Source organism: Oncorhynchus keta, unplaced genomic scaffold, assembly GCF_023373465.1.
Source record: "Oncorhynchus keta strain PuntledgeMale-10-30-2019 unplaced genomic scaffold, Oket_V2 Un_contig_1509_pilon_pilon, whole genome shotgun sequence".
Classification (NCBI taxonomy): Eukaryota; Metazoa; Chordata; class Actinopteri; order Salmoniformes; family Salmonidae; genus Oncorhynchus; species Oncorhynchus keta.
In genome coordinates this window covers 189,791-215,464 of record NW_026279127.1, presented here as the reverse complement: position 1 = coordinate 215,464, position 25,674 = coordinate 189,791, and the positions used below count along the sequence as shown (strand labels likewise).

Sequence of the window (25,674 nt, the reverse complement as noted above, 5' to 3'; positions counted from 1 at the left end):
TATATACAGGGTGTTACGGTACAGAGTCAATGTGGAGGCTATATACAGGGGGTACCGGTACAGAGTCAATGTGGAGGCTATATACAGGGTGTTACGGTACAGAGTCAATGTGGAGGCTATATACAGGGTGTTACGGTACAGAGTCAATGTGGAGTCTATACAGGGTGTTACGGTACAGAGTCAATGTGGAGGCTATATACAGGGTGTTACGGTACAGAGTCAATGTGGAGGCTATATACAGGGTGTTACGGTACAGAGTCAATGTGGAGGCTATATACAGGGTGTTACGGTACAGAGTCAATGTGGAGGCTATATACAAGGGGTATCGGTACAGAGTCAATGTGGAGGCTATATACAGGGTGTACCGGTACAGAGTCAATGTGGAGGCTATATACAGGGGGTATCGGTACAGAGTCAATGTGGAGGCTATATACAGGGGGTATCGGTACAGAGTCAATGTGGAGGCTATATACAGGGGGTACCAGTACAGAGTAAATGTGGAGGCTATATACAGGGTGTTATGGTACAGAGTCAATGTGGAGGCTATATAAAGGGGGTACCAGTACAGAGTCAATGTGGAGGCTATATACAGGGTGTTACGGTACAGAGTCAATGTGGAGGCTATGTACAGGGTGTTACGGTACAGAGTCAATGTGGAGGCTATATACAGGGTATTACGGTACAGAGTCAATGTGGAGGCTATATACAGGGTATTACGGTACAGAGTCAATGTCAATGGAGGCTATATACAGGGGGTACCGGTACAGAGTCAATGTGGAGGCTATGTACAGGGTGTTACGGTACAGAGTCAATGTGGAGGCTATATACAGGGTGTTACGGTACAGAGTCAATGTGGAGGCTATATACAGGGGGTACCGGTACAGAGTAAATGTGGAGGCTATATACAGGGGTTACTGGTACAGAGTCAATGTGGAGGCTATGTACAGGGTGTTACGGTACAGAGTCAATGTGGAGGCTATATACAGGGTGTTACGGTACAGAGTCAATGTGGAGGCTATATACAGGGTACAGAGTCAATGTGGAGGCTATATACAGGGTATTACGGTACAGAGTCAATGTGGAGGCTATATACAGGGTGGAGGCTATACCTGGTACAGAGTCAATGTGGAGGCTATATACAGGGTGTTCGGTACAGAGTCAATGTGGAGGCTATATACAGGGGGTACCGGTACAGAGTCAATGTGGAGGCTATATACAGGGGGTTCCGGTACAGAGTCAATGTGGAGGCAATGGGTGTTGGACAGAGTCAATAGGCTATATACAGGGGGTACCAGTACAGAGTCAGTGGAGGCTATAAACAGGGGTACCGGTACAGAGTCAATGTGGAGGCTATATACAGGGGTACGGTACAGAGTCAATGTGGAGGCTATATACAGGGGGTACCGGTACAGAGTCAATGTGGAGGCTATATACAGGGGTACCGGTACAGAGTCAATGTGGAGGCTATATACAGGGTGTTACGGTACAGAGTCAATGTGGAGGCTATATACAGGGGGTACCGACAGAGTCAATGTGGAGGCTATATACAGGGGTACCGGTACAGAGTCAATGTGGAGGCTATATACAGGGTGTTACGGTACAGAGTCAATGTGGAGGCTATATACAGGGGTACCGGTACAGAGTCAATGTGGAGGCTATATACAGGGTGTTACGGTACAGAGTCAATGTGGAGGCTATATACAGGGGGTACCGGTACAGAGTCAATGTGGAGGCTATATACAGGGGTAACGGTACAGAGTCAATGTGGAGGCTATATACAGGGTGTTACGGTACAGAGTCAATGTGGAGGCTATATACAGGGGGTACCGGTACAGAGTCAATGTGGAGGCTATATACAGGGGGTACCGGTACAGAGTCAATGTGGAGGCTATATACAGGGGGTACCGGTACAGAGTCAATGTGGAGTCTATATACAGGGGGTACCGGTACAGAGTCAATGTGGAGGCTATATACAGGGGGTACTGGTACAGAGTCAATGTGGAGGCTATATACAGGGGGTAACGGTACAGAGTCAATGTGGAGGCTATATACAGGGTGTTACGGTACAGAGTCAATGTGGAGGCTATATACAGGGGGTACCGGTACAGAGTCAATGTGGAGACAGTGTGTGGGTACAGTCTAGTGGGGGAGAGTCTAGTGTGGGTACAGTCTAGTGTGTTGGGTAGAGTCCAGTGTGTGTGGGGGAGAGTCTAGTGTGGGTACAGTCTAGTGTGGGTACAGTCTAGTGTGTTGGGTAGAGTCCAGTGTGTGGGTACAGTCTAGTGGGGAAGAGTCTAGTGTGGGTACAGTCTAGTGTGTTGGGTAGAGTCTAGTGTGTGGGTAGAGTCTAGTGTGGGTACAGTCTAGTGTGTTGGGTAGAGTCTAGTGTGTGGGTAGAGTCTAGTGTGTTGGGTAGAGTCTAGTGTGTGGGTAGAGTCTAGTGTGTGGGAAGAGTCTAGTGTGGGTACAGTCTAGTGTGTTGGGTAGAGTCTAGTGTGTGGGAAGAGTCTAGTGTGGGTACAGTCTAGTGTGTTGGGTAGAGTCCAGTGTGTGGGTAGAGTCTAGTGTGGGTACAGTCTAGTGTGTTGGGTAGAGTCTAGTGTGTGGGTACAGTCTAGTGGGGGGAGAGTCTAGTGTGGGTACAGTCTAGTGTGTTGGGTAGAGTCCAGTGTGTGTGGGGGGAGAGTCTAGTGTGGGTACAGTCTAGTGTGTGGGGGTAGAGTCCAGTGTGTGGGTAGAGTCTAGTGTGTGGGTAGAGTCTACTGTGTGGGTAGAGTCTACTGTGTTGGGTAGAGTCCAGTGTGTGGGTATAGTCTAGTGTGTGGGTAGAGTCTAGTGTGTGGGTAGAGTCTACTGTGTGGGTATAGTCTAGTGTGTGTGTGGGTAGAGTCCAGTGTGTGAGTATAGTCTAGTGTGTGGGTATAGTCTAGTGTGTGGGTAGAGTCTAGTGTGTGGGTAGAGTCTAGTGTGTGGGTAGAGTCTAGTGTGTGGATAGAGTCTAGTGTGTGGGTAGAGTCTAGTGTGTGGGTATAGTCTAGTGTGTGGGTATAGTCTAGTGTGTGGGTAGAGTCTAGTGTGTGGGTAGAGTCTAGTGTGTGGGTATAGTCTAGTGTGTGGGTAGAGTCTAGTGTGTGGGTAGAGTCTAGTGTGTGGATAGAGTCTAGTGTGTGGATAGAGTCTAGTGTGTGGGTAGAGTCTAGTGTGTGGGTAGAGTCTACTGTGTGGGTATAGTCTAGTGTGTGGGTATAGTCTAGTCTGTGGGTAGAGTCCAGTCTGTGGGTAGAATCGTCTGTGGGTAGAGTCCAGTGTGTGGGTAGAGTCCAGTCTGTGGGTAGAGTCCAGTGTGTGAGTAGAGTCTAGTGTGTGGGTAGAGTCCAGTCTGTGGGTAGAGTCCAGTCTGTGGGTAGAGTCCAGTCTGTGGGTAGAGTCCAGTGTGTGAGTATAGTCTAGTGTGTGGATAGAGTCTAGTGTGTGGGTAGAGTCTAGTGTGTGGGTAGAGTCTAGTGTGTGAGTAGAGTCTAGTGTGTGGGTAGAGTCCAGTCTGTGGGTATAGTCCAGTCTGTGGGTAGAGTCCAGTCTGCTTGTAGAGTCCAGTGTGTGGGTAGAGTCCAGTCTATGGTTATAGTCCAGTGTGTGGGTAGAGTCCAGTCTGTGGGTATAGTCCAGTGTGTGGGTACAGTCTAGTGTGTTGGGTAGAGTCTAGTGTGTGGGTACAGTCTAGTGGGGGAGAGTCTAGTGTGGGTACAGTCTAGTGTGTTGGGTAGAGTCCAGTGTGTGGGTACAGTCTAGTGTGGGTACAGTCTAGTGTGTTGGGTAGAGTCTAGTGTGTGGGTACAGTCTAGTGGGGGGAGAGTCTAGTGTGGGTACAGTCTAGTGTGTTGGGTAGAGTCCAGTGTGTGTGGGGGGAGAGTCTAGTGTGGGTACAGTCTAGTGTGTGGGGGTAGAGTCCAGTGTGTGGGTAGAGTCTAGTGTGTGGGTAGAGTCTACTGTGTGGGTAGAGTCTACTGTGTTGGGTAGAGTCCAGTGTGTGGGTATAGTCTAGTGTGTGGGTAGAGTCTAGTGTGTGGGTAGAGTCTACTGTGTGGGTATAGTCTAGTGTGTGTGTGGGTAGAGTCCAGTGTGTGAGTATAGTCTAGTGTGTGGGTATAGTCTAGTGTGTGGGTAGAGTCTAGTGTGTTGGGTAGAGTCTAGTGTGTGGGTAGAGTCTAGTGTGTGGATAGAGTCTAGTGTGTGGGTAGAGTCTAGTGTGTGGGTATAGTCTAGTGTGTGTACAGTCTAGTGTGTTGGGTAGAGTCTAGTGTGTGGGTAGAGTCTAGTGTGTGGGTATAGTCTAGTGTGTGGGTAGAGTCTAGTGTGTGGGTAGAGTCTAGTGTGTGGATAGAGTCTAGTGTGTGGATAGAGTCTAGTGTGTGGGTAGAGTCTAGTGTGTGGGTAGAGTCTAGTGTGTGGGTATAGTCTAGTGTGGGTAGAGTCTAGTGTGTGGGTAGAATCCAGTCTGTGGGTAGAATTGTCTGTGGGTAGAGTCCAGTGTGTGGGTAGAGTCCAGTCTGTGGGTAGAGCCCAGTCTGTGGGTAGAATCGTCTGTGGGTAGAGTCCAGTGTGTGGGTAGAGTCCAGTGTGTGTGGGGGTAGAGTCCAGTGTGTGTGGGGGTAGAGTCCAGTGTGTGCGTAGAGTCTAGTGTGTGGGTATAGTCTAGTGTGTGGGTAGAGTCTAGTGTGTGGGTAGAGTCCAGTGTGTGAGTAGAGTCTAGTGTGTGGGTAGAGTCCAGTCTGTGGGTATAGTCCAGTCTGTGGGTAGAGTCCAGTCTGCGTGTAGAGTCCAGTGTGTGGGTAGAGTCCAGTCTATGGTTATAGTCCAGTGTGTGGGTAGAGTCCAGTCTGTGGGTATAGTCCAGTCTGTGGGTAGAGTCCAGTCTGTGGGTAGAGTCCAGTGTGTGGGTAGAGTCCAGTCTGTGGGTAGAGTCCAGTCTGTGGGTAGAGTCCAGTCTGTTTGCATAGAGTCCAGTCTGTGGGTAGAGTCCAGTCTGTGGGTAGAGTCCAGTCTGTGGATAGAGTCCAGTCTGTGGGTAGAGTCCAGTCTGTTTGCATAGAGTCCAGTCTGTGGATAGAGTCCAGTCTGTGGGTAGAGTCCAGTCTGTGTGTAGAGTCCAGTCTGTGGATAGAGTCCAGTCTGTGGGTAGAGTCCAGTCTGTGGATAGAGTCCAGTGTGTGGGTAGAGTCCAGTGTGTGGGTAGAGTCCAGTCTGTGGGTATAGTCCAGTCTGTGGGTAGAGTCCAGTCTGTGGGTAGAGTCCAGTCTGTGGATAGAGTCCAGTCTGTGGGTAGAGTCCAGTCTGTTTACATAGAGTCCAGTGTGTGGGTAGAGTCCAGTCTGTGGGTATAGTCCAGTCTGTGGGTAGAGTCCAGTCTGTGGGTATAGTCCAGTGTGTGGGTAGAGTCCAGTCTGTGGGTAGAGTCCAGTCTGTTTACATAGAGTCCAGTCTGTGGGTAGAGTCCAGTCTGTGTGTAGAGTCCAGTCTGTGGATAGAGTCCAGTCTGTGGGTAGAGTCCAGTCTGTTTGCATAGAGTCCAGTCTGTGGATAGAGTCCAGTCTGTGGGTATAGTCCAGTGTGTGGGTAGAGTCCAGTCTGTGGGTAGAGTCCAGTCTGTTTACATAGAGTCCAGTCTGTTTACATAGAGTCCAGTCTGTGGGTAGAGTCCAGTCTGTGGATAGAGTCCAGTCTGTGGGTAGAGTCCAGTCTGTGGATAGAGTCCAGTCTGTGGGTAGAGTCCAGTCTGTTTGCATAGAGTCCAGTCTGTGGATAGAGTCCAGTCTGTGGGTAGAGTCCAGTCTGTGTGTAGAGTCCAGTCTGTGGGTAGAGTCCAGTCTGTGGGTAGAGTCCAGTCTGTGGATAGAGTCCAGTCTGTGGGTAGAGTCCAGTCTGTGGGTAGAGTCCAGTCTGTGGATAGAGTCCAGTCTGTGGATAGAGTCCAGTCTGTGGGTAGAGTCCAGTGTGTGGGTAGAGTCCAGTCTGTGGATAGAGTCCAGTCTGTGGGTAGAGTCCAGTGTGTGGGTAGAGTCCAGTCTGTGGATAGAGTCCAGTCTGTGGATAGAGTCCAGTCTGTGGATAGAGTCCAGTCTGTGGGTAGAGTCCAGTCTGTGGGTAGAGTCCAGTCTGTGGATAGAGTCCAGTGTGTGGGTAGAGTCCAGTGTGTGGGTAGAGTCCAGTGTGTGGGTAGAGTCCAGTGTGTGGGTAGAGTCCAGTCTGTGGGTAGAGTCCAGTGTGTGGGTAGAGTCCAGTCTGTGGGTAGAGTCCAGTCTGTGGGTAGAGTCCAGTGTGTGGGTAGAGTCCAGTCTGTGGATAGAGTCCAGTCTGTGGGTAGAGTCCAGTCTGTGGGTAGAGTCCAGTCTGTGGGTAGAGTCCAGTCTGTGGATAGAGTCCAGTCTGTGGGTAGAGTCCAGTCTGTGGGTAGAGTCCAGTCTGTTTGCATAGAGTCCAGTCTGTGGATAGAGTCCAGTCTGTGGGTAGAGTCCAGTCTGTGGGTAGAGTCCAGTCTGTGGGTAGAGTCCAGTCTGTGGGTAGAGTCCAGTCTGTGGGTAGAGTCCAGTGTGTGGGTAGAGTCCAGTCTGTGGGTAGAGTCCAGTCTGTGGGTAGAGTCCAGTCTGTGGGTAGAGTCCAGTCTGTGGGTAGAGTCCAGTCTGTGGGTAGAGTCCAGTCTGTTTCCATAGAGTCCAGTCTGTGGGTAGAGTCCAGTCTGTGTGTAGAGTCCAGTCTGTGGATAGAGTCCAGTCTGTGGGTAGAGTCCAGTCTGTGGATAGAGTCCAGTCTGTGGGTAGAGTCCAGTCTGTTTGCATAGAGTCCAGTCTGTGGATAGAGTCCAGTCTGTGGGTAGAGTCCAGTCTGTGTGTAGAGTCCAGTCTGTGGGTAGAGTCCAGTCTGTGGGTAGAGTCCAGTCTGTGGATAGAGTCCAGTCTGTGGGTAGAGTCCAGTCTGTGGGTAGAGTCCAGTCTGTGGATAGAGTCCAGTCTGTGGGTAGAGTCCAGTGTGTGGGTAGAGTCCAGTCTGTGGATAGAGTCCAGTCTGTGGGTAGAGTCCAGTGTGTGGGTAGAGTCCAGTCTGTGGATAGAGTCCAGTCTGTGGGTAGAGTCCAGTCTGTGGATAGAGTCCAGTCTGTGGGTAGAGTCCAGTCTGTGGGTAGAGTCCAGTCTGTGGATAGAGTCCAGTGTGTGGGTAGAGTCCAGTGTGTGGGTAGAGTCCAGTCTGTGGGTAGAGTCCAGTGTGTGGGTAGAGTCCAGTCTGTGGATAGAGTCCAGTCTGTGGATAGAGTCCAGTCTGTGGGTAGAGTCCAGTCTGTGGGTAGAGTCCAGTCTGTGGATAGAGTCCAGTGTGTGGGTAGAGTCCAGTGTGTGGGTAGAGTCCAGTGTGTGGGTAGAGTCCAGTGTGTGGGTAGAGTCCAGTGTGTGGGTAGAGTCCAGTCTGTGGGTAGAGTCCAGTGTGTGGGTAGAGTCCAGTCTGTGGGTAGAGTCCAGTCTGTGGGTAGAGTCCAGTGTGTGGGTAGAGTCCAGTCTGTGGATAGAGTCCAGTCTGTGGGTAGAGTCCAGTCTGTGGGTAGAGTCCAGTCTGTGGGTAGAGTCCAGTCTGTGGATAGAGTCCAGTCTGTGGGTAGAGTCCAGTCTGTGGGTAGAGTCCAGTGTGTGGGTAGAGTCCAGTCTGTGGATAGAGTCCAGTCTGTGGATAGAGTCCAGTCTGTGGGTAGAGTCCAGTCTGTGGGTAGAGTCCAGTCTGTGGGTAGAGTCCAGTCTGTGGATAGAGTCCAGTCTGTTTGCATAGAGTCAGTGCAAGAGAGTTAGTTCAAAAAGGGTCAATGCAGGTTGTCTGGGAAGCCATTTGATGAGCTATTTATCAGTCTTATGCCTTGGAGGTAGAAGCTGTTGACGGTCCTGTTGGTTCTGGACTTGGTGCATCGGTAACACTTGGAACGTCTGGTAACACTTCTTGAGCGAAGTGTTTTAGTTGATTCAGTGGAGGCCGGTGTGACATAGAAACACGTGGTTTCCATCTGTGTGATGCCGCTCCATGTATTCCCTTCCAGCCATAACTATGAGCCGTCCTCCCTTCACCAGAAACCAATGATTCTGTAAAAGTGTTTCAATAACTGTACTCCAGGGAAGGACCCTCTGTATGAATGAACGTACCTCTGTGGTTCTTGTCGGCCCCGGCCAGCAGAGCATAGAAGATATGATAGTTCCTCTCTCCAGGGTTCTGCCTCACCACACGGTTCTTTTCAAGTAAATCTGAAGGTTTAAAGTGAAGGAAAACAAAGACAGATAGATACATCTCTAAGCCATTCCAGAGATTACAGATCTGGAGTCCGGACCTGAGTAAGGAACATTAGTGGTAACAGGTTGAGTCCTCAGTAAGGTACATTAGTGGTAACAGGTTGAGTCCTCAGTAAGGTACATTAGTGGTAACAGGTTGAGTCCTCAGTAAGGTACATTAGTGGTAACAGGTTGAGTCCTCAGTAAGGTATATTAGTGGTAACAGGTTGAGTCCTCAGTAAGGTACATTAGTGGTAACAGGTTGAGTCCACGGTAAGGTACATTAGTGGTACCAGGTTGAGTCATCAGTAAGGTACATTAGTGGTAACAGGTTGAGTCCACGGTAAGGTACATTAGTGGTAACAGGTTGAGTCCTCAGTAAGGTACATTAGTGGTAACAGGTTGAGTCCTCAGTAAGGTACATTAGTGGTAACAGGTTGAGTCCTCAGTAAGGTACATTAGTGGTAACAGGTTGAGTCCTCAGTAAGGTACATTAGTGGTAACAGGTTGAGTCCTCAGTAAGGTACATTAGTGGTAACAGGTTGAGTCCTCAGTAAGGAACATTAGTGGTAACAGGTTGAGTCCTCAGTAAGGTACATTAGTGGTAACAGGTTGAGTCCTCAGTAAGGTACATTAGTGGTAACAGGTTGAGTCATCAGTAAGGTACATTAGTGGTAACAGGTTGAGTCCTCGGTAAGGTACATTAGTGGTAACAGGTTGAATCCTCAGTAAGGAACATTAGTGGTAACAGGTTGAGTCCTCAGTAAGGTGCATTAGTGGTAACAGGTTGAGTCATCAGTAAGGAACATGAGTGGTAACAGGTTGAGTCGTCAGTAAGGTACATTAGTGGTAACAGGTTGAGTCATCAGTAAGGTACATTAGTGGTAACAGGTTGAGTTCTCAGTAAGGTACATTAGTGGTAAGAGGTTGAGTCCTCAGTAAGGTACATTAGTGGTGACAGGTTGAGTCATCAGTAAGGAACATTAGTGGTAACAGGTTGAGTCCTCAGTAAGGTACAGTAGTGGTAACAGGTTGAGTCATCAGTAAGGTACATTAGTGGTAACAGGTTGAGTTCTCAGTAAGGTACATTAGTGGTAACAGGTTGAGTCCTCAGTAAGGTACATTAGTGGTAACAGGTTGAGTCCTCAGTAAGGAACATTAGTGGTAACAGGTTGAGTCCTCAGTAAGGTACATTAGTGGTAACAGGTTGAGTCCTCAGTAAGGAACATTAGTGGTAACAGGTTGAGTCCTCAGTAAGGAACATTAGTGGTAACAGGTTGAGTCGTCAGTAAGGAACATTAGTGGTAACAGGTTGAGTCGTCAGTAAGGTACATTAGTGGTAACAGGTTGAGTCATCAGTAAGGTACATTAGTGGTAACAGGTTGAGTTCTCAGTAAGGTACATTAGTGGTAACAGGTTGAGTCCTCAGTAAGGTACATTAGTGGTGACAGGTTGAGTCATCAGTAAGGAACATTAGTGGTAACAGGTTGAGTCCTCAGTAAGGTACAGTAGTGGTAACAGGTTGAGTCATCAGTAAGGTACATTAGTGGTAACAGGTTGAGTTCTCAGTAAGGTACATTAGTGGTAACAGGTTGAGTCCTCAGTAAGGTACATTAGTGGTAACAGGTTGAGTCCTCAGTAAGGAACATTAGTGGTAACAGGTTGAGTCCTCAGTAAGGTACATTAGTGGTAACAGGTTGAGTCCTCAGTAAGGAACATTAGTGGTAACAGGTTGAGTCCTCAGTAAGGAACATTAGTGGTAACAGGTTGAGTCCTCAGTAAGGAACATTAGTGGTAACAGGTTGAGTCCTCAGTAAGGTACATTAGTGGTAACAGGTTGAGTTCTCAGTAAGGTACATTAGTGGTAACAGGTTGAGTCCTCAGTAAGGTACATTAGTGGTGACAGGTTGAGTCATCAGTAAGGAACATTAGTGGTAACAGGTTGAGTCCTCAGTAAGGTACAGTAGTGGTAACAGGTTGAGTCATCAGTAAGGTACATTAGTGGTAACAGGTTGAGTTCTCAGTAAGGTACATTAGTGGTAACAGGTTGAGTCCTCAGTAAGGTACATTAGTGGTAACAGGTTGAGTCCTCAGTAAGGAACATTAGTGGTAACAGGTTGAGTCCTCAGTAAGGTACATTAGTGGTAACAGGTTGAGTCCTCAGTAAGGTACATTAGTGGTAACAGGTTGAGTCCTCAGTAAGGTACATTAGTGGTGACAGGTTGAGTCATCAGTAAGGTACATTAGTGGTAACAGGTTGAGTTCTCAGTAAGGTACATTAGTGGTAACAGGTTGAGTCCTCAGTAAGGTACATTAGTGGTGACAGGTTGAGTCCTCAGTAAGGTACATTAGTGGTGACAGGTTGAGTCCTCAGTAAGGTACATTAGTGGTAACAGGTTGAGTCCTCAGTAAGGAACATTAGTGGTAACAGGTTGAGTCCTCAGTAAGGTACATTAGTGGTAACAGGTTGAGTCCTCAGTAAGGAACATTAGTGGTAACAGGTTGAGTCCTCAGTAAGGTACATTAGTGGTAACAGGTTGAGTCCTCAGTAAGGAACATTAGTGGTAACAGGTTGAGTTCTCAGTAAGGTACATTAGTGGTAACAGGTTGAGTTCTCAGTAAGGTACATTAGTGGTAACAGGTTGAGTCCTCAGTAAGGTACATTAGTGGTAACAGGTTGAGTCCTCAGTAAGGAACATTAGTGGTAACAGGTTGAGTCCTCAGTAAGGTACATTAGTGGTAACAGGTTGAGTCCTCAGTAAGGAACATTAGTGGTAACAGGTTGAGTCCTCAGTAAGGAACATTAGTGGTAACAGGTTGAGTCCTCAGTAAGGAACATTAGTGGTAACAGGTTGAGTCCTCAGTAAGGAACATTAGTGGTAACAGGTTGAGTCCTCAGTAAGGAACATTAGTGGTAACAGGTTGAGTCCTCAGTAAGGTACATTAGTGGTAACAGGTTGAGTCCTCAGTAAGGTACATTAGTGGTAACAGGTTGAGTCCTCAGTAAGGAACATTAGTGGTAACAGGTTGAGTCCTCAGTAAGGAACATTAGTTGTAACAGGTTGAGTCCTCAGTAAGGTACATTAGTGGTAACAGGTTGAGTCCTCAGTAAGGAACATTAGTGGTAACAGGTTGAGTCCTCAGTAAGGTACATTAGTGGTGACAGGTTGAGTCCTCAGTAAGGAACATTAGTGGTAACAGGTTGAGTCCTCAGTAAGGAACATTAGTGGTAACAGGTTGAGTCCTCAGTAAGGTAGTGTAATAGGTGTTGATAGGTGTAATAGGTGTTCATATGTGGTAATAGGTGTTAATAGTTGGTCATGTGTGTTAATTGGTGGTAATAGCCCCTCATTATATGAATGTGGTAGAGGATACAGTCGATGATACAGCCTCCCTGGATGTTCCCACTCTGGGAGAAGTGCAGCTGGATAAACTTCCCAAAGCGGGAAGAGTTGTTGTTGTACACCGTCTTGGCATTCCCAAACGCCTCCATGATGGGGCTGGAGAGGGAGAGGGAGAGGAGAGAGAGAGGGAGAGGGAGAGGGAGGGAGAGAGAGAGAGAGAGAGAGAGAGAGAGAGAGAGAGAGAGAGAGAGAGAGAGAGAGAGAGAGAGAGACAGAGAGAGAGAGAGAGAGACAGAGAGAGAGAGAGAGACAGAGACAGAGACAGAGAGAGAGAGAGAGAGAGAGAGAGAGAGAGAGAGACAGAGAGAGAGAGAGAGAGAGAGAGAGAGAGAGAGAGAGAGAGAGAGAGAGAGAGAGAGAGAGAGAGAGAGAGAGAGAGAGAGAGAGAGAGAGAGAGAGAGAGAGAGAGAGAGAGAGAGAGAGAGAGAGAGAGAGAGAGAGAGAGAGAGAGAGAGAGAGAGAGAGAGAGAGAGAGAGAGAGAGAGAGAGAGAGAGAGAGAGAGAGAGACAGAGAGAGAGAGACAGAGACAGAGACAGAGACAGAGAGAGACAGAGACAGAGACAGAGACAGAGACAGAGACAGAGACAGAGACAGAGAGAGACAGAGAGAGAGAGAGAGAGAGAGAGTTGTATTCGTACTTTCAAGCCCTTTAATAACAATGCAGTTTTTTTAAATAGAGTCAAGAAAATATTTACTAAATATGCTAAAGTAAATAAAATATAAAAATGTAAGTAACACAATAACAATAATGAGTGTATATACAGGGGGTACCAGTACAGTTACCTGCTCTGAACGATGGCCTGTTCCACGCGGGTACTCCTCTCAGAGGGGGCTGTCCCGGCAGACTTCTGAGACATCACAGACAGGAACTGGAGCAGCAGCTTGGTACTCTCTGTCTTCCCTGCTCCTGACTCTCCACTGGAGACACACACATACGTCAGCTATCAATATACATGACATATGACTATATACATGACATATGACAATATACATGACATATGACTATATACATGACATATGACTATATACATGACATATGACTATATACATGACATATGACTATATACATTACATATGACTATATACATGACATATGACAATATACATGACATATGACAATATACATGACATATGACTATAGACATGACATATGACTATATACATGACATATGACTATATACATGACATATGACTATAGACATGACATATGACTATATACATGACATATGACTATATACATGACATATGACTATAGACATGACATATGACTATATACATGACATATGACATATACATGACATATGACTATAGACATGACATATGACTATATACATGACATATGACAATATACATGACATATGACAATATACATGACATATGACAATATACATGACATATGACTATATACATGACATATGACTATATACATGACATATGACTATAGACATGACATATGACAATATACATGACATATGACTATAGACATGACATATGACTATAGACATGACATATCACTATATACATGACATATGACAATATACATGACATATGACTATAGACATGACATATCACTATATACATGACATATGACTATATACATTTACATTTACATTTAAGTCATTTAGCAGACGCTCTTATCCAGAGCGACTTACACATGACATATGACTATATACATGACATATGACAATATACATGACATATCACTATATACATGACATATGACTATATACATGACATATGACTATATACATGACATATGACTATAGACATGACATATGACTATAGACATGACATATGACAATATACATGACATATGACTATAGACATGACATATGACTATATACATGACATATGACAATATACATGACATATGACTATATACATGACATATGACAATATACATGACATATGACTATATACATGACATATGACTATAGACATGACATATGACTATAGACATGACATATCACTATATACATGACATATGACAATATACATGACATATGACTATATACATGACATATGACAATATACATTACATATGACTTAAGACATGACATATCACTATATACATGACATATGACTATAGACATGACATATGACAATATACATGACATATGACTATAGACATTACATATGACAATATACATGACATATGACTATAGACATGACATATGACTATATACATGACATATGACTATAGACATTTACATTTACATTTAAGTCATTTAGCAGACGCTCTTATCCAGAGCGACTTACACATGACATATGACTATATACATGACATATGACTATAGACATGACATATGACTATAGACATGACATATGACAATATACATGACATATGACTATATACATGACATATCACTATAGACATGACATATGACTATATACATGACATATGACAATATACATGACATATGACTATATACATGACATATGACTATAGACATGACATATGACTATATACATGACATATGACAATATACATGACATATGACTATATACATGACATATGACTATAGACATGACATATGACTATAGACATGACATATGACTATATACATGACATATGACTATAGACATGACATATGACAATATACATGACATATGACAATATACATGACATATGACAATATACATGACATATGACTATATACATGACATATGACTATATACATGACATATGACAATATACATGACATATGACTATATACATGACATATGACTATAGACATGACATATGACTATAGACATGACATATGACTATAGACATGACATATGACTATAGACATGACATATGACTATAGACATGACATATCACTATATACATGACATATGACAATATACATGACATATGACAATATACATGACATATGACTATATACATGACATATGACTATATACATGACATATGACTATATACATGACATATGACTATATACATGACATATGACTATAGACATGACATATGACAATATACATGACATATGACTATAGACATGACATATGACTATATACATGACATATGACTATATACATGACATATGACTATATACATGACATATGACTATATACATGACATATGACTATAGACATGACATATGACTACAGACATGACATATGACTATAGACATGACATATGACTATATACATGACATATGACTATATACATGACATATGACTTAAGACATGACATATATGACTATAGACATGACATATGACTACAGACATGACATATGACTATATACATGACATATGACTATATATGACTGTATATATATACACTGAATGGGGTTCAGTTTACCATGTATTAAACTATATGTGTGTGTGTGTGTGTGTGTGTGTGTGTGTGTGTGTGTGTGTGTGTGTGTGTGTGTGTGTGTGTGTGTGTGTGTGTGTGTGTGTGTGTGTGTCTCTTGAGACTACAGTAGCTACTAGTTAATGCTATGTCCCCAAGGCCCTGGTGAACTGACCTGATGAGAACACACTGGCTGTCGTGTCTCTTCCAGAGACAGCGGTAACACTCGTTGGCCACAGCGAAGATATGAGGTGGCAGCTCTCCCAGTTGGTGTCTACTATACAGGTCTACTGCTGCTGGGTCATAGAGACCTGGGATCTGCTTGTAGGGGTTCACAGCTGCCAGGATTGACCCTATGTTGGTCTGGTGGGGAGCATGGGATGACATTTTTAGCTCAGTCTTCTTCACTGCTGAGATAATTGTCTGATTAATTTGCTGGAACGGGGACAGAGAGCTAGAGAAAGACATGGAGACCATCTGATCAGCTTAACAAGACCTGTGTCCCTGTGGGCCCTGGTCAAACGGAGTGCAACTTCAGTAATGCCTCATCACTGAGAGATTAGAGTCAGATTCCACTGTTCTGTTCCCCATATTAAATACCTGAGATCAATACTGCAGCATTCTCAGATCCCTTCCATTGAAATGTAAGATCCAGTCCCATTAATATACAACTAGTCGGTACAGTTAGTACTTACACTATTATTATTATAGGAATGAATCGTGGCTTGTTCTATAATTCAGTTTGAATGGTAAGAAGCCTGGGTAAAGTGTGTTAGTGGGTCATTGTGTTTATAATGACAACAGATTGTAATGTAATAGAGCCAGCCCACTAAAAGCCTAACTGACCACTCCAACTGAATTCTACCAATGTCCCCGACGTACTTCAGTCTGAGACTGTCATCATTAAAGTTGTTTGTGGTGACGTTAAAACCTCTTAAGGATCCGCCCCTTTTCGTTTGTGGTGACGTTAAAACCTCTTAAGGATCCGCCCCTTTTCGTTTGTGGTGACGTTAAAACCTCTTAAGGATCCGCCCCTTTGTGGTGACGTTAAAACCTCTTAAGATCCGCCCCTTTTCGTTTGTGACGTTAAAACCTCTTAAGGATCCGCCCCTTTTCGTTGTGATGACGTTAAAACCTCTTAAGGATCCGCCCCTTTTCGTTTGTGGTGACGTTAAAACCTCTTAAGGATCCGCCCCTTTTACGTTTGTGGTGACGTTAAAACAAGTGGGACACAATCATGAAGTGGAACGACATTTATTGGATATTTCAAACTTTTTTAACAAATCAAAAACTGAAAAATTGGGCGTGCAAAATTATTCAGCCCCCTTAAGTTAATACTTTGTAGCGCCACCTTTTGCTGCGATTACAGCTGTAAATCGCTTGGGGTACGCCCAATTTGTCAGTTTTGATTTGTTAAAAAAGTTTGAAATATCCAATAAATGTCGTTCCACTTCATGATTGTGTCCCACTTGTTGTTGATTCTTCACAAAAAAATACAGTTTTATATCTTTATGTTTGAAGCCTGAAATGTGGCAAAAGGTCGCAAAGTTCAAGGGGGCCGAATACTTTCGCAAGGCACTGTATGTACAAAGATTTAGACAGATTTTTTACAAATGTATTTCACCTTTATGATCCAATGAACCATTCAAAATGTTGTATCAAGACTGCCCAAATGTGCCAAATTATTTTATTAATAACTTTTCATGTTCAAAATTGTGCACTCTCCTCAAATAGCATGGTATTATTTCACTGTAATAGCTACTGTAAATTGAGCAGTGCAGTTAGATTAACAAGAAGTTAAGCTTTCTGCCAATATCAGATATGTCTATGTCCTGGGAAATGTTATTGTTACTTTACAACCTCATGCTAATCGCATTAGCCTACGTTAGCTCAACAGTCCCCTGGACGGGACACCGATCCCTGAAAATGAGGGGTGTTTTAAAAAGTCCACAGCGAGTGGATCATCTATAACCAATATCAACACCAACGACAGATGTTCAAAACGCCGCTTTACGCTGCATGTTCTGGCTCTGGCCCAAACCATCATTTTTTGGGGGGACTAATCAGAATGGTTAGAAGGTGTTTGCATTCTAGAAATCGTTGGGGAGGTACTCAGATCCAGACTCATTACGGAGAAGAAAGTAAAGTGCACAGGCGTGGCTTAGCGTTTGGCCAGAGCAAGGAGTTTGGGTAGCCAATTTAAAGCCGAGATGATGAGATTAGGATGAGCATCCTTCTGCTGGAAGATGTCCATGATTGTGTGGCTGTTCAGTAATGTACACTTGCATTGCTTGCTGTTTGGGGTTTTAGGTTGGGTTTCTGTATAAGCACTTTGTGACATCTGCTGACGTAAAAGAGGCTTTATAAATACATTTGATTGATAATTGTCCTGTGCACTTTGACCTGGCTTAACCTGGGGGACGCTTTAGTCTCGACCTAGTGAAAGTTACATTTAAACACAGTTATGTAAAACCAAAATATATTGGATATTGAAATGATTTTTCAAGGGGAGGTAGAGTAGTCCTACTATGGTCCAGGGCCCGGTTCCCCAAGGGGAGGTAGAGCAGTCCTACTATGGTCCAGGGCCCGGTTCCCCAAGGGGAGGTAGAGCAGTCCTACTATGGTCCAGGGCCCGGTTCCCCAAGGGGAGGTAGAGCAGTCCTACTATGGTCCAGGGCCCGGTTCCCCAAGGGGGAGGTAGAGCAGTCCTACTAAGGTCCAGGAGGGTTTGGAGGGTCTGTCTAGGAGGGTTGGACTATAACAGTATCTTACATAGATAGTGTCTGTCTGGGAGGGTTGGACTATAACAGTATCTTACATAGATAATGTCTGTCTGGGAGGGTTGGACTATAACACTGTCTTACATAGATAATGTCTGTCTGGGAGGGTTGGACTATAACAGTATCTTACATAGATAATGTCTATCTGGGAGGGTTGGTCTATAACACTGTCTTACATAGACAATGTCTGTCTAGGAGGGTTGGACTATAACAGTATCTTACATAGATAATGTCTATCTGGGAGGGTTGGTCTATAACACTGTCTTACATAGATAATGTCTGTCTGGGAGGGTTGGACTATAACAGTATCTTACATAGATAATGTCTGTCTGGGAGGGTTGGTCTATAACACTGTCTTACATAGATAATGTCTGTCTGGGAGGGTTGGACTATAACAGTATCTTACATAGATAATGTCTGTCTGGGAGGGTTGGACTATAACAGTATCTTACATAGATAATGTCTGTCTGGGAGGGTTGGACTATAACACTGTCTTACATAGATAATGTCTGTCTGGGAGGGTTGGACTATAACAGTATCTTACATAGATAATGTCTGTCTGGGAGGGTTGGACTATAACAGTATCTTACATAGATAATGTCTGTCTGGGAGGGTTGGACTATAACAGTATCTTACATAGATAATGTCTGTCTGGGAGGGTTGGACTATAACAGTATCTTACATAGATAATGTCTGTCTGGGAGGGTTGGACTATAACAGTATCTTACATAGATAATGTCTGTCTGGGAGGGTTGGACTATAACACTGTCTTACATAGATAATGTCTGTCTGGGAGGGTTGGACTATAACAGTATCTTACATAGATAATGTCTGTCTGGGAGGGTTGGACTATAACACTGTCTTACATAGATAATGTCTGTCTGGGAGGGTTGGACTATAACAGTATCTTACATAGATAATGTCTGTCTGGGAGGGTTGGACTATAACAGTATCTTACATAGATAATGTCTGTCTGGGAGGGTTGGACTATAACACTGTCTTACATAGATAATGTCTGTCTGGGAGGGTTGGACTATAACACTGTCTTACATAGATAATGTCTGTCTGGGAGGGTTGGACTATAACAGTATCTTACATAGATAATGTCTGTCTGGGAGGGTTGGACTATAACACTGTCTTACATAGATAATGTCTGTCTGGGAGGGTTGGACTATAACAGTATCTTACATAGATAATGTCTGTCTGGGAGGGTTGGACTATAACACTGTCTTACATAGATAATGTCTGTCTGGGAGGGTTGGACTATAACAGTATCTTACATAGATAATGTCTGTCTGGGAGGGTTGGACTATAACAGTATCTTACATAGATAATGTCTGTCTGGGAGGGTTGGACTATAACACTGTCTTACATAGATAATGTCTGTCTGGGAGGGTTGGACTATAACACTGTCTTACATAGATAATGTCTGTCTGGGAGGGTTGGACTATAACAGTATCTTACATAGATAATGTCTGTCTGGGAGGGTTGGTCTATAACACTGTCTTACATAGATAATGTCTGTCTGGGAGGGTTGGTCTATAACACTGTCTTACATAGATAATGTCTGTCTGGGAGGGTTGGACTATAACACTGTCTTACATAGATAATGTCTGTCTGGGAGGGTTGGACTATAACAGTATCTTACATAGATAATGTCTGTCTGGGAGGGTTGGACTATAACAGTATCTTACATAGATAATGTCTGTCTGGGAGGGTTGGACTATAACAGTATCTTATATAGATAATGTCTGTCTGGGAGGGTTGGACTATAACAGTGTCTTACATAGATAATGTCTGTCTGGGAGGGTTGGACTATAACAGTGTCTTACATAGATAATGTCTGTCTGGGAGGGTTGGACTATAACAGTATCTTACACAGATAATGTCTGTCTGGGAGGGTTGGACTATAACACTGTCTTACATAGATAATGTCTGTCTGGGAGGGTTGGACTATAACAGTATCTTACACAGATAATGTCTGTCTGGGAGGGTTGGACTATAACACTGTCTTACATAGATAATGTCTGTCTGGGAGGGTTGGACTATAACAGTATCTTACATAGATAATGTCTATCTGGGAGGGTTGGACTATAACACTGTCTTACATAGATAATGTCTGTCTGGGAGGGTTGGACTATAACACTGTCTTACATAGATAATGTCTGTCTGGGAGGGTTGGACTATAACAGTGTCTTACATAGATAATGTCTGTCTGGGAGGGTTGGACTATAACACTGTCTTACATAGATAATGTCTGTCTGGGAGGGTTGGACTATAACAGTGTCTTACATAGATAATGTCTGTCTGGGAGGGTTGGACTATAACACTGTCTTACATAGATAATGTCTGTCTGGGAGGGTTGGTCTATAACACTGTCTTACATAGATAATGTCTGTCTGGGAGGGTTGGACTATAACACTGTCTTACATAGATAATGTCTGTCTGGGAGGGTTGGACTATAACAGTGTCTTACATAGATAATGTCTGTCTGGGAGGGTTGGTCTATAACACTGTCTTACATAGATAATGTCTGTCTGGGAGGGTTGGACTATAACAGTATCTTACATAGATAATGTCTGTCTGGGAGGGTTGGACTATAACACTGTCTTACATAGATAATGTCTGTCTGGGAGGGTTGGACTATAACACTGTCTTACATAGATAATGTCTGTCTGGGAGGGTTGGACTATAACAGTATCTTACATAGATAATGTCTGTCTGGGAGGGTTGGACTATAACACTGTCTTACATAGATGCAGTCCTTCTGGTAGCGCAGGTAAAGGTTGTACATGATGGCAGCTTCATGTAGTTCTGCCAGAGTAGACATGTCCTCTACTCCATTAATACTGGTGGGGTGCATAGGAAACACCTTGTCTCTGCTCAGCTCCCCCTGCTGCAGGTATATCACCTGAAACACAGAGACACAACAGGTAGTTAGTTTTACTGCTGCAGGTACATCACCTGAAACACAGAGAGACAACAGGTAGTTAGTTTTACTGCTGCAGGTACATCACCTGAAACACAGAGAGACAACAGGTAGTTAGTTTTACTGCTGCAGGTACATCACCTGAAACACAGAGACACAACAGGTAGTTAGTTTTACTGCTGCAGGTACATCACCTGAAACACAGAGACACAACAGGTAGTTAGTTTTACTGCTGCAGGTACATCACCTGAAACACAGAGACACAACAGGTAGTTAGTTTTACTGCTGCAGGAACATCACCTGAAACACAGAGACACAGTTAGTTTTACTGCTGCAGGTACATCACCTGAAACACAGAGACACAACAGGTATTAGTTTTACTGCTGCAGGAACATCACCTGAAACACAGAGACTACAGGACACCTCACAACATGTGTAGTAGGCCTTCAGGACACCTCACAGCTGGTGTAGTAGACCTTCAGGACACCTCACAGCAGGCATAGGCATACAGTAAGGCTCACTAAGGTTAGCTTTCCTCTGGTTAGTTATCTCTACTTAAGACTACAGGACACCTCACAACATGTGTAGTAGGCCTTCAGGACACCTCACAGCTGGTGTAGTAGACCTTCAGGACACCTCACAGCAGGCATAGGCATACAGTAAGGCTCACTAAGGTTAGCTTTCCTCTGGTTAGTTATCTCTACTTAAGACTACAGGACACCTCACAACATGTGTAGTAGGCCTTCAGGACACCTCACAGCTGGTGTAGTAGACCTTCAGGACACCTCACAGCAGGCATAGGCATACAGTAAGGCTCACTAAGGTTAGCTTTCCTCTGGTTAGTTATCTCTACTTAAGACTACAGGACACCTCACAACATGTGTAGTAGGCCTTCAGGACACCTCACAGCTGGTGTAGTAGACCTTCAGGACACCTCACAGCAGGCATAGGCATACAGTAAGGCTCACTAAGGTTAGCTTTCCTCTGGTTAGTTATCTCTACTTAAGACTACAGGACACCTCACAACATGTGTAGTAGGCCTTCAGGACACCTCACAGCTGGTGTAGTAGACCTTCAGGACACCTCACAGCAGGCATAGGCATACAGTAAGGCTCACTAAGGTTAGCTTTCCTCTGGTTAGTTATCTCTACTTAAGACTACAGGACACCTCACAACATGTGTAGTAGGCCTTCAGGACACCTCACAGCTGGTGTAGTAGACCTTCAGGACACCTCACAGCAGGCATAGGCATACAGTAAGGCTCACTAAGGTTAGCTTTCCTCTGGTTAGTTATCTCTACTTAAGACTACAGGACACCTCACAACATGTGTAGTAGGCCTTCAGGACACCTCACAGCAGGTGTAGTAGGACACCTCACAACAGGTGTAGTAGGACACCTCACAGCAGGTGTAGTAGGCCTTCAGGACACCTCACATCAGGTGTAGTAGGACACCTCACATCAGGTGTAGTAGGCCTTCAGGACACCTCACATCAGGTGTAGTAGGACACCTCACAGCAGGTGTAGTAGGACACCTCACAACAGGTGTAGTAGGCCTTCAGGACACCTCACATCAGGTGTAGTAGGCCTTCAGGACACCTCACATCAGGTGTAGTAGGCCTTCAGGACACCTCACAGCAGGTGTAGTAGGACACCTCACAGCAGGTGTAGTAGGCCTTTAGGACACCTCACATCAGGTGTAGTAGGCCTTCAGGACACCTCACAACAGGTGTAGTAGGCCTTCAGGACACCTCACATCAGGTGTAGTAGGCCTTCAGGACACCTCACATCAGGTGTAGTAGGCCTTCAGGGCACCTCACATCAGGTGTAGTAGGCCTTCAGGACACCTCACATCAGGTGTAGTAGGACACCTCACAACAGGTGTAGTAGGCCTTCAGGACACCTCACATCAGGTGTAGTAGGCCTTCAGGACACCTCACAACAGGTGTAGTAGGACACCTCACATCAGGTGTAGTAGGCCTTCAGGACACCTCACATCAGGTGTAGTAGGCCTTCAGGACACCTCACAACAGGTGTAGTAGGCCTTCAGGGCACCTCACAACAGGTGTAGTAGGCCTTCAGGACACCTCACATCAGGTGTAGTAGGCCTTCAGGACACCTCACAACAGGTGTAGTAGGCCTTCAGGGCACCTCACAACAGGTGTAGTAGGCCTTCAGGACACCTCACATCAGGTGTAGTAGGCCTTCAGGACACCTCACAACAGGTGTAGTAGGACACCTCACAACAGGTGTAGTAGGCCTTCAGGACACCTCACATCAGGTGTAGTAGGCCTTCAGGACACCTCACAGCAGGTGTAGTAGGACACCTCACAGCAGGTGTAGTAGACCTTCAGGAAACCTCACAACAGGTGTAGTAGGACACCTCACAGCAGGTGTAGTAGACCTTCAGGACACCTCACATCAGGTGTAGTAGGCCTTCAGGACACCTCACATCAGGTGTAGTAGGCCTTCAGGACACCTCACAACAGGTGTAGTAGGACACCTCACAGCAGGTGTAGTAGGCCTTCAGGACACCTCACAGCAGGTGTAGTAGGACACCTCACAGCAGGTGTAGTAGGCCTTTAGGACACATCACAGCAGGTGTAGTAGGCCTTCAGGACACCTCACATCAGGTGTAGTAGACCTTCAGGACACCTCACAGCAGGTGTAGTAGGACACCTCACAGCAGGTGTAGTAGGCCTTTAGGACACCTCACAGCAGGTTTAGTAGGCCTTCAGGACACCTCACATCAGGTGTAGTAGACCTTCAGGAAACCTCACAACAGGTGTAGTAGGACACCTCACAGCAGGTGTAGTAGGCCTTCAGGACACCTCACATCAGGTGTAGTAGGACCTCATGGGTGATGTAGCTGCACCACACCAGGACCTCATGGGTGATGTAGCTGGCACCATGCCAGGACCTCATGGGTGATGTAGCTGGCACCACACCAGGACCTCATGGGTGATGTAGCTGGCACCATGCCAGGACCTCATGGGTGAGTTAGCTGGCACCATGCCAGGACCTCATGGGTGATGTAGCTGCACCATACCAGGATCTCATGGTGATACTAATCGTCTACACCTCTGTGGAGAGCATGAGGAATAGACATGCCAAAGGGCCAACTGAGGTGCCCATGCTTCTCCTTCAAACAAACAACACACCTGCCTGCAACCACCCACCATGTCATGCACAAGAGTCCTTCCACTTTGGATTTTTAATTTTTACCTTTATTTAACCAGGCAAGTCAGTTGGTGACAGTGGACAGAGCTAGGTTACAGTGGACAGAGCTAGGCTGGTTACAGTGGACAGAGCTAGGCTGGTTACAGTGGACAGAGCTAGGCTGGTTACAGTGGACAGAGCTAGGTTACAGTGGACAGAGCTAGGTTACAGTGGACAGAGCTAGGCTGGTTACAGTGGACAGAGCTAGGCTGGTTACAGTGGACAGAGCTAGGCTGGTTACAGTGGACAGAGCTAGGCTGGTTACAGTGGACAGAGCTAGGTTACAGTGGACAGAGCTAGGCTGGTTACAGTGGACAGAGCTAGGCTGGTTACAGTGGACAGAGCTAGGCTGGTTACAGTGGACAGAGCTAGACTGGTTACAGTGGACAGAGCTAGGTTACAGTGGACAGAGCTAGACTGGTTACAGTGGACAGAGCTAGACTGGTTACAGTGGACAGAGCTAGACTGGTTACAGTGGACAGAGCTTGACTGCCAGGATGGTTCTGGTTACAGTGGAAAGGCAATCTACTGTAGACGGAGCCTGTCATATTACTGAAACCTTCATGTGATTCCTGCTCAGGATTATTGAGAAAGAGAGACAAAGCACAACCCCCGATGACCTCACAACATTCTGACATTCTTAGAGCATATGATGTCAGAGGACTATCTGCATACAGGCTCCACCTACAGATGTCGGATCTTAATCTGAGCCAATTTGCTACAGCAGGAAAATAATCTTGCAGCAACAAGAAATTATTATGTGGATTATAATTTTCTGGACATTTTTCTAAAGGTTGATACATTTTTCTTAAGGGGAAAAAGTGGAATTAAAAAACTTCATAAGCCCTTTTAAACCTCAAATAAACTACAAATATACTACTGCATCTGGGTGATCAAATGAAGATCTTAGATCATCTGTATGTTTCTGAGGCCAAACCACATCATTCAGTCTGCCTGACATGGATATGTGTGATCTGTTATCCAAGTACTTCTGTCATAACAGCTGGATTTGGGTGCATGTTCAGAGATGTTGTGAGAAAGAGAACGCCCTGCTGTGGTTCCACCCTGTCAGGTTGGGACTGAAAAATGATTAGGATTAGTTAACATGCTAAGGCCTACAGGAGTTATGGTTAGCTAACACACTACAGGGCTAACAGCCCTAAAGGAGTTATGGCTAGCTAACACGCTACAGGGCTAATAGGCCTAAAGGAGTTATGGTTAGCTAACACGCTACATGGCTAACAGGCCTAAAGGAGTTATGGCTAGCTAACACGCTACAGGGCTAATAGGCCTAAAGGAGTTATGGTTAGCTAACACGCTACAGGGCTAACAGGCCTAAAGGAGTTATGGTTAGCTAACACACTACAGGGCTAACAGCCCTAAAGGAGTTATGGTTAGCTAACACACTACAGGGCTAACAGGCCGAAAGGAGTTATGGCTAGCTAACATGCCAACAGGGCTAACAGGCGTACAGGAGTTATGGCTAGCTAACACGCTACAGGGCTAACAGGCGTACAGGAGTTATGGTTAGCTAACACGCTACAGGGCTAATAGGCCTAAAGGAGTTATGGTTAGCTAACACGCTACAGGGCTAACAGGCCTAAAGGAGTTATGGTTAGCTAACACGCTAACAGGGCTAACAGGCCTACAGGAGTTATGGCTAGCTAACACGCTACAGGCCTAACAGCCCTAAAGGAGTTATGGCTAGCTAACACGCTACAGGGCTAATAGGCCTAAATGAGTTA

At 45.1% G+C, this 25,674-nt stretch overlaps 1 protein-coding gene across 1 annotated transcript in view; it reads right to left on the bottom strand.

Annotated features, from left to right (window-relative positions):
- The window catches only part of LOC118383701 (unconventional myosin-X-like), a 284,313-nt gene that overhangs the window by 143,453 nt on the left and 115,186 nt on the right, over positions 1-25,674 (bottom strand). The window contains exons 3-7 of the mRNA XM_052502082.1: positions 20,536-20,694; positions 15,179-15,366; positions 12,486-12,620; positions 11,673-11,797; positions 8,175-8,273 (exon numbers count right to left, since the gene is read on the bottom strand). Coding sequence (XP_052358042.1) covers positions 8,175-8,273; positions 11,673-11,797; positions 12,486-12,620; positions 15,179-15,366; positions 20,536-20,694 — 706 coding nt within the window. The remainder of the gene's footprint in view (positions 1-8,174; positions 8,274-11,672; positions 11,798-12,485; positions 12,621-15,178; positions 15,367-20,535; positions 20,695-25,674) is intronic.